Here is a 9,621-nt window from a genome sequence, read left to right as displayed (position 1 = left end):
AGGTTCAGTCCTTGACCCTCTTCCCCCCCCTCTACACTGCCCCAATTGGAGAGACCATCAGCAAATTTGGCTTCCAGTATCATGTTTATGCTGTTAAACAATTATACACTCATGCCTGGACCTGACCCCCGCTGTACTACAGAATACATGTGACTGTCTGTCCGCAATAAAATAACATGTCTGTTCTATGTATGAAACTTAACCTTTCCAAAACTGAACTTCTCCTCCCTCCCTCTACTAACTACCCTAAACCTGACATCTCCCTCTCTGTGTGCGGCACCACGGTAACTCCTAGGCCTCAGGCTCGTCTGGGTGTTATGCTTGACACCGATCTTTCCTTCACCTCCTATATACAATCTCTCACCCGGTCCTGTTGCTTGCACCTCAAGAACATCTCTAGAATCCGCCACTTTCTCACCATGGAAACAACAAAAACCTTCACGGTGAATTCTCTATTAATTGGCCTCCTCCTAACTAGACTCTCTCCTCTGCAGTCCATCCTTAATGCAGCACCTATCTGGCTAACTGCTACTCGAATGCTTTCGTTCTGTGCCAGTCATTGCACTGGCTGCCCATATATCACAGGATCCAATTTAACTTGCTTGTTTTCACCCACAAAGCTCTCGACAGTGAAGCACCCCCTACATCTCCACTGTCATCTGTGTATCACCCTACCCGTTCTCTACGCTCCACGAAAAAATTTTGACTAACATCCACACTAATCTGAACCTCCCACTTCCAGCTCCAAGACTTCTCCCGAGCTGCACCAATCCTCTGGAATGCTCTACCCCAAGAAACTAGGAAGATCCACAACTTGCAGTGCTTCAGACGCTCCTTAAAACACATCTTTTTAGGGCGGCCTATCACCCTACCTAATCTCAGAAAATTAATTGTGCCTCAAACTCCACTGTACCCAAAGCATTACAAAGATTGTCAGATGACCAGCTCATGCAATAATTATCTATCCCCCTATTTTTTGGAGATGGCTGGACCGTCGTCGTAAATAACTTGTATCTCGTGTCATCCCGACCTCACCCCCTTGTAGATTGTAAGCTCTTACGAGCAGGGTTGTCTTTATTTTTGTATTAATTTATCTTCTATAACTGTTACTTATGTTTGTTTCTATATGAACCTCTGAATTGTAAAGTGCTGCCGAATATGTTGGCGCTTTAGAAATATAGATTATTAGATACGCACCGGATGTATGCGGGCTGTCCAGAACATTAGATCCCACCACTTGCTTCTCTTTAAAATAAAGACCAGAATTCGACAGTGTGTGATCTGTCTGGGTTTCAATATTGCAAAATCCAATTTTTCTCAGTTCCACATCCTCCAGTGTTTCTTCTTCAGCATACAGTCGCTCATTAGCGAAGCTCATGGGATAGTCCTGAAGAAGGTCTTCTTCCACCTTTATTCTTTTGATAGAACTTCCATCCGCCGCAACTATCAAAGATCGTTGGAGTCCCTGTTTTTCCGCATCTATTTGCTTCTTTTTCCTCCTCACACGTTTTTTCTTCAAATTCTCTTCGATGATATTTTCTCCTTCTTTGACATTTGGGAAAATTGATGGTACAGCATCAAAACTCAAGGATTTTCCATGATGGTTGACATTAATAATATATGAATCCATGGTGAAGTGTCGCGAGCACAGACGATATTTGTTCTGTTTGTTCCCATCCAAGATCTTCTGGGCCAAAGTGTTTAAATCTTTAAAGATCTGACCGGTCTGTTGCAGCCACACTGTGATTCTTGCGATATCCTTAGGGAAGGGATGCAATATGATCTGCTCGCTCTGGCCTTTTCTTCCAGTTTTGCTATTACATTGGTTTACCAAACAGCTAGGCATGATTCTGAGAAAAATCGATCTGGATATAAAAAGAAAAAAGAAAAAAAAAAAAATCAATAAAATAAAATAAAAAAAAATAATTTGATTTTAACTTATATTTTTCGGATTATAAGACGCACTTTTCCTCCCAAAAATTTGGGAGGAAAATGAGGGGGTGCGTCTTATAATCCAAATGTAGCTTACCGGGAGGTGGTGGTGAAGGGATGTATTAGGTAGGGGCAATTCTGCAGGTGCTGAGCTGCGGTGGCAGTGCTGGGGCTGTGGGTGCTGTGCTGGGCGGCTGTGCTGGGGCTGTGGCAGCTGTGCTTGGGTGGTGTGGGCTTCAAATAATGGCGCTCGGAGTCGGCATGTGTGCAGATGGAGCTCTTGGCTCAAGATCTCATATGTGCACACACTAACTCTGGCCCGGTGACCTCCCAGCAGCGGACTTAAGGAAAATGGCGCCCACAGGTGGCACGTACGCATCTCATTGAGCCGATGCCGGGTGTGCAGATTAAAAAGCTAAGATCTCACCTGTGCACGCACCCCCTTCAGGCACCATTTTCCTTAAGTCCGCTGCTGGGAGATCAATGGGCCGCTGAAGGCGGTGAGTGCGCAGATGAGATCTTGAGCTGAGAGCTCCATCTGCATACCCGTTAACTCCAGGCGCCATTTCTTTGAAGCCTGCACCGCCAACAGTTTCTGAGACAGCATCTGGGACACCTGCAGCATCACTCTGCTCCACCACCGCCCCTGCCTCCTGTTACCCCGCTCCACCACCGCTGTTGCCCCTCCCCGGTAGACACCACCACCATAAGACGACATCATTTTTTTCACTTTTTTTCTCTAAATTTGGGATACGTCTTACAATCCATTTCGTCTTATAAACCGAAAAATACAGTATATACCCTCCTCAATGCTGAAATTGTAACACTTAGGCGATGTGCCCACGGGAGTTTGTACCTGCGGATATATCCACAGATTTCCCGCAGCTGCTCGCTGGAATCCGCTGCTATTTTTAGCTGCGGGATTCCAGCGAAATAGCTGCGGTAAACCTGCGGACATTCGTGCGACTTACCTGCGGAAGTCCCGGCCTCTATCTCCATAGTGGAGGGCCGGGATTTTCGCGGGTAATTCTACAGAAATAATTGACATGCAATTACGTGTGGCTGCGGGACATCCGCAGCATGTTCCGCAGCCGCACATACCGCAGCATGGACACAGCACTCCCCATGTCCCATAGGATAACATGGGGAGTGTCTGTACATGCTGAAACCTGTGGATTTATCTGGAAAATCCAGAAAATCCGCGGATTTTCCGCAGATAAATCCGCAGGTTTAATCTCCCGTGGGCACATAGCCTTAGAAGAAAAAAAGTTGTGAAATTATGGTAATCGCAGGACATGCGAATGATATTCAAATAATGAAAAAATGGAAACAACATTTTCAAAACACCTCAATCTATTCAGCTTCGAGTATAAGCCCCACTTACAGAAGCCTCTGCACTTAAACGTCTTGGCTACTATCAATTAGGTTATGAATAGTTGAGTAATTTTCTGCCACACTGAATACACTTGTGCAAATCATCAATATCCACTGCTGGCAGCTACTTTTGCAACTGCTAACTATCGACGTCCTAGATGGGAGACAAGTCGGGAGACACTGCAAGCCATTAAAACATATAGGCTACACAGGTTGTTCACAGCAGAATGAGCAACATGCAGCCTGGGACATTTAGGAAATGTCTGTGTATCTCGTGTGTGTGTGTGTGTGTGTGTGTGTGTCTCTCTTTCTGTGTGTATCTTTTTCTGTGTGTGTGTGTGTCTCTGTGTGTATATGTGTGTTTCTCTTTCTGTGTGTGTGTTTCTACTACCAACTCAATGTAACACCAAACTGTTAGTGAACCTGGAATGAAGACCAGAAGAGTCCAGCTACTGTACAATGTCATCCCACAACATAACCCTGTGGGTAGGATCGGTGTGATGCTCTATCATGATGGCTTCCTCATGGATTTGACCATGTAGCCTCAAACCACATATCACAAATGCAGGACTAATCGCAAAAGAGAATAGAACTCCATTCCAGCCTCTGGTCTCCATCTGGCAACTACATGGATACTACCATGAAGAGAGAATGTCATACGGATTATTCTCCCAGGATTATGCTGTGGGGTGGCACAATGAATGGTAGTCAGACTCCTCTACTCTTTATTCCAGACACACTATCAGCTCGGTGTTACATAAAATTTGGTTGTGGAGCCAGTGGTGTGGCCATTTCTCCAATGTAGAAACCTACCAGGGCCTCCGGACATGTCTCCCATCAAGCACATCTGGGACGTCATTGGGCAGTAATTGCAAAGAAGCTGCCAGCAGCGGATCTTGATAATTTGCTGCCCAATTCAATCCAGTGAGCAAGAAAATTCCTCAGACAACCATTAAGAACATCACTGACAGCAGCCAAGGATGGAAGTGTGGGGATTTCTGCACGTTGCGCTCATAGTCGATAGTGAATAAATCCAGATGCTTTGTCTCCATTTATTCACCACCTTTCTCTCAGTAATGTCTCTACCCAACCTGTGATCTCTATAAATCCACAACATTTCCCCTTGGTGTCTTAATGTCATACATTACACACACACATACATATAAATATATATATACATACACACATACATACAGTGGAACCTTGGTTAACGAGGACAATCCGTTCTGGGACTGTGCTTGTTAACCAAGTTACTCATTCAGCAAAGCAAGATTTCCCATAGGAAATCATTACAATGCAGACAATTCGTTCCACAACTTATTAAATGTCCCATCCTGGTCCCCTATTGTGTCATTCCACACATGCACAAAACGCACACAAACACACACAAGCACGCACGCACACACTGTATTATGCTCACCTTACCTTCCTTCGCCGGTCTCCTGGGACTTGCTGTTCACCAGTACGGGCTGTGTATCGGGTAACCATGACAACGAGAGAGGAACTTCCGCACCCAGAGCGCTGACGTCAAGGGCAGGAGGCGCTTGACTCTGAGTGGTCAACGCGCTGCCTTTGAGTAGCGGCGACAGGAACTTCCTAGCTCATCGCGCAGCCTGCCGATACACATCCTGGAGCGGCGAACTACAGGACCCAGGAGAGCGGCGAAGGAACTGAAGGTACACATATTATGCTCCCCTTACCTTCTGTTGCATCACCGGCCTCCTGGGTCCTGTAGTTCGCCGCGAGGACGTCGCGATGTACCTGGGAACTACAAGAACCATGAGGCCGGCGGTGGAACAGAAGGTAAGGTGAGCATAATACTGTATGTGTGTGTGTTGTGTGTGTTTGTGTGGACTGCAAGAGCGGGTCAGAGCGCGGTGGATTTCCGGAATCGGAAGTGCGTGCGGTGAGTATTTTGCTCGTACAGCAAAGCTTTCTCGTAAAGCGGGTTACAAATTTACAGAAAGCTTTGCTTGTTAAGCGAAATACTCATTAAGTGGGTTACTCGTTAAGCGAGGTTCCACTGTATACTTTATTAGGCACTGGATCATATACTTATTTTCCCGATTGTATGCATGTGAGAGATTATATATACATACACATATATATATGTACACACACATACATACACACGTATATATACATTGGCAGTATTTCCCAGCATTGCCCGGGATAGTAACTAACTTTTCCTGTGTCCTGGTGGAAGCAATTCCGATTCTCATACTGGTAAGTCGTTCTCTCTGCCGAGAGATTTCAGTGGCCCTTGAAGAAGCAGTTCTGGTTCTCTTGTCTGCGAGCCTAGCTTCTCTCTGTGGAGAGGTTTCAGTGGCCCTGGAGGAAGCAGCTCTTGTTCTCATGGCTGCCAGCCTAGCTTCCCTTTCTTCAGGTTGCTCATTGAGCCGTAATGCGGCTTTTCTCTTAGCGCCTGACGACAATCGTCCAATCAACTTTCTTTTCGTATGGGGCATTATGGCCTGTAATTGACAGTATATAAAACCCCACACAATTAGTATACAGGTAAGGTCATGTGGCTTACAGAGTTGGCGAAGCGTCACCACCGAAATCATATTAACTGACAAATAAGCTTCTTATACTAACAATGTCCTTTGTTGCCTACAGCAACCAATCAGAGCTCCTTGACCTGTCACAAAATAGATGCAGAGCTGTGATTGGTTGCTATAGGCCACCTGATAAATATCCATGGTAAATATCAAAACAGCCAATATATCACGTCAAACAAGCAAACAGTATCTGTGTATGTGTCTCTTTTTGTGTGTGTCTGTATGTCGCTATGTGTGTGCACACGTCTCTATGTGTGTATGTATGTGTCTGTCTGTGTGTCTCTTCCTCGGTCCATAATAGGAGTCTTTAATAACCAATCCGTTCCCAGCTCCAGTGAGTTTAATGTAAGTAGGTTTTTTGGAGCATAACTAAATCGCGGGGTCAAATCTTCCCCTCAAAACATAGTCTATGACGTTCCATGAGTCAAATGAGGTGGCTGCCCAAAATTTCATGATTGTAAATGTGACGGTGCGGATTCCTTTAGAGGACACACACACACACACACACACACACACACACACACACACAAGTTTCCCTCCGCTGTCCATAAAGACACATCTGCAGGTTTTTCTCACTATCTGACCTGAAATCAAAATAAACCTTTCCCGTTTTAGGTCAATTAGGAACCAAAATTATTTATATTTGCCAAATGCCATAAGAATGAGAGAGAGAATATTTTAAGGCATTTTTATTACTTTCTGCAAAGTCAAACGTTTCCCTCCATTTCATTAATATTTGGTGTCATTGCCCTTACACGGTGTGACTTGGGTGAAACGTTTTGGATCTCCTTCCACAAGCTTCTCACAATAGTTGGTAGGAATTTGGACCCATTCCCATGTTTGTAGGTCGCTTTGCTCGCACCGGCCTTTTCAATTTTGCCCATAAATTGCTGAGTGAGGAGCCGAGATTTCATCTGTGCATGCGCCACTGTCGCGGGCAGGGAGGAGGGTGCCGGCACCGCGCTCACCCCTCTGCTCGAGTCCGGCTGCTGCTGCTCAGTGGTGGCTCGAGCGGTGGGCCGGATCCCGGGGGTTCTCGAGCGGCACTCCTCGCCCGTGAGTGAAAAGGGGATTTGTTGGGGAGATTGTCCGTGACGCCACCCACGGTTGTGGTGATTTGTAGCACCACCGCTGCTCAATATGGGGATCCCGGGAGTGGTGATGCGGAGCAGCCAGGTGTTGTGTTGCCCCTCCGTGGGTAGGGGTTGGTGATCCCGGGGCCCGGTGATGGGGTGGAAGGGTGCAGGGCCTGGTGAGCGCAGGGACAGCGCCGTGCCTTGCGGCACTGTGGTACTCACTCAGCCTGAGACGTTGACACAGTTTTACGGTAAACCACACGGCTGGAAAGACTGTTCCCACGGACGGCTGCACTTGCTCTCCCAGTAGGTAACGGTGATGTCCCTCTGACCTGCACCTGATGTTTCTAAGTTGGTAGCGATGGGTTCCCACCGGTAACCCGCTCCCCGGCTTGGATATGGGCCGGAGGAGCCCTACTTTGCCCGCAGACGCTGGCCCTGAGGAGCTGGTGCCCTGGCGGTGGCGGTGTTCCTCGCTAATGGTTGGACGGTTGTCTTCAATCGGGACTTGGTTGTTGGGTGATCGACGTCCCCTTCACTGACGGATTCGGCAAATTATGGCGACTCCTAGCCTTGCCGGGGTCCGAGAGGCCCCTGCCCTGGTGCTGACTGTCCTTCGTATACTGCTCCAGACCGCCGGGCCACTACTCGACCGTGGTCCTTCCAGCAACCTCCGAGCAGTCCCCCTCCAGACGATCACCGCTGTTGCTGACCTTGCTGACCTGTTCTGCACTTAGCTGGACTCACTTCAGGCCTTTCTACGCTCCCTTTTGTTCCTTTTCTTCTTTGCTCCACTACCACTTCACTTTCACTTAGCTCCTCTACCACTTCCTTCTACTCTGAACTTCCACTTCTATCTGCCTGGTTCTTCCCGCCTCCAGGGCTGTGTACTCCTCGGTGGGCGGAGCCAACCGCCTGGCCCACCCCCTGGTGTGAACATCAGCCCCTGGAGGAAGGCAACAAGGATTTTGGTAGCTTTGGTGTTCCTAACTGGGATGTAGGGTGTGGTGGTGTGATGACCTGTGACCCCTGGCTTGCCCAGGGCGTCACACCACCTCCGGGCGCCATTTTCTTTAAGTCCACAGCTGGGAGATCAATGGGCCGGAAGCGGCACTTACGAAGACGAGATATCGGCGGTCATTGAGCAGAAAGCTCAATCTGCGCATGTGTTGACTCTGGGCGCCATTTCTTTGACACCTGCATCGCTGACTTTTTCTGCATGGTCGTGCCTCACAGCGTACACAGCACCGCCCTACTCCACCACCGCGCCTGCCTCCTGTGACCCACGCTTCACCACCACTGATGTGGTCTTATAATCTGGTGTGTCTTATAAAATGAAAAATATGGTAATTAATTTGCATTTTATTGCATGAAAAAAGTATTTGATCACCTACCAACCAGAAAGAATTCTGGCTCTCACATACTTTTTATTTCTTTTTGAATCCCTCCTACTCTGCACTCATTACCTGTATTAATTGCATCTATTTGAACTAGTTACCTGTATAAAAGACACCTGTCCACACAATCACACTCCAACTGCTCCACCATGGCCAAGACCACAGAGCTGTCTAAGGACACTAGAAACAAAACTGTAGATTTGCACAAGGCTGGGATGAGCTACAGGACAATAGGCAAGCAGCTTGGTGAGAAGGTAACAACTGTTGCCACAATTATTGGAAAATGGAAGACACACAAGACAACTGTCAATCTTACTCGGTCTGGAGCTCCATGCAAAGTCTTGGCTTGTGAGGTAAGCATGACTCTGAGAAAGGTCAGGGAATAAGCCCAGACCTACACAGGACACAGGAGCACCTGGTCAATTACCTGAAGAAAGCTGGGTCTCAAAGATTACCAGTAGTTGTATGTTACACAGTCATGGTCCCCCTGTTCATGCCAGCACATGTTCAGGCCCGTTTGAAGTTCGCTACTGACCATCTAGATGACCCACCATCTAGATGATACAGAGGAGGCATGGGAGAAGGTCATGTGGTCAGATGAGACCAGAAGAGAACTTTTTGATATCAACACCAGCCACTGTGTTTGGAGGAAGAAGAAGGATTAGTAAAACCTCATGAACACTCTTCCAACCGTGAAAAAAATGGGGTGGAACCATCATAATTTGGGGGAGCTTTTCTGCAAAGGATACAGAACGACTGCACCGTATTGAAGGGAAGATGAATGAGGTCATATATCTCGACATTTTGGCCAACAACCTCCTTTCCTCAATAAGAGCATTGATGATGGGTCGTAGCTGGAAATTTTAGTATGACAATGACTCAAAACACACAGCCAGGGCAACTATGGAGTGGCTCCGTAAAAAGGATTTCAAGGTCCTGGAGTGGCCTAGCCTGTCTCCAGACCTGAACCCAATTGAAAATCTTTGGAGGCAGCTGGAACTCTATGTTTCTCAGTGACAGCCCCGAAACCTGAAAGATCTGTATGGAGGAGTGGGCAAAAATCCTTGCTGCATTATATTGCACCAACATATTCTGCAGCGCTTTTACAATTGAGAGGTTCATATATAAAACAGTTATAGAAAATACAATAATTAAAGCAAAAAAAACCCAACCCTGCTCGTGAGAGCTTACAATCTACAATGAGGGGGGTGGGGGGGGTACAAGTGCTTATTTTCAATGACAATCCAGCCATCTCAAAGAAATGGGGGATACCAGTCAGTC

General features: G+C 47.1%; 1 protein-coding gene across 2 annotated transcripts in view; it reads right to left on the bottom strand.

Moving 5' to 3' along the window:
* The window catches only part of LOC142304219 (uncharacterized), a 53,882-nt gene that overhangs the window by 31,417 nt on the left and 12,844 nt on the right, over positions 1 to 9,621 (bottom strand). Inside the window, exons 1-2 of one of the 2 annotated variants that reach the window (XM_075346403.1) lie at positions 5,491 to 5,523; positions 1,198 to 1,865 (exon numbers count right to left, since the gene is read on the bottom strand). In XM_075346403.1, coding sequence (XP_075202518.1) covers positions 1,198 to 1,846 — 649 coding nt within the window. In that variant the 5' untranslated portion in view covers positions 1,847 to 1,865; positions 5,491 to 5,523. Of the gene's footprint in view, positions 1 to 1,197; positions 1,866 to 5,490; positions 5,524 to 9,621 lie in introns of those variants that run through there. The other variant, XM_075346402.1, reaches the window with a different exon arrangement.

This window comes from Anomaloglossus baeobatrachus, chromosome 4 (assembly GCF_048569485.1).
Source record: "Anomaloglossus baeobatrachus isolate aAnoBae1 chromosome 4, aAnoBae1.hap1, whole genome shotgun sequence".
Classification (NCBI taxonomy): Eukaryota; Metazoa; Chordata; class Amphibia; order Anura; family Aromobatidae; genus Anomaloglossus; species Anomaloglossus baeobatrachus.
The sequence above is the reverse complement of the archived record's forward strand: the minus strand, read 5'-3'. Positions and strand labels throughout refer to the sequence as shown.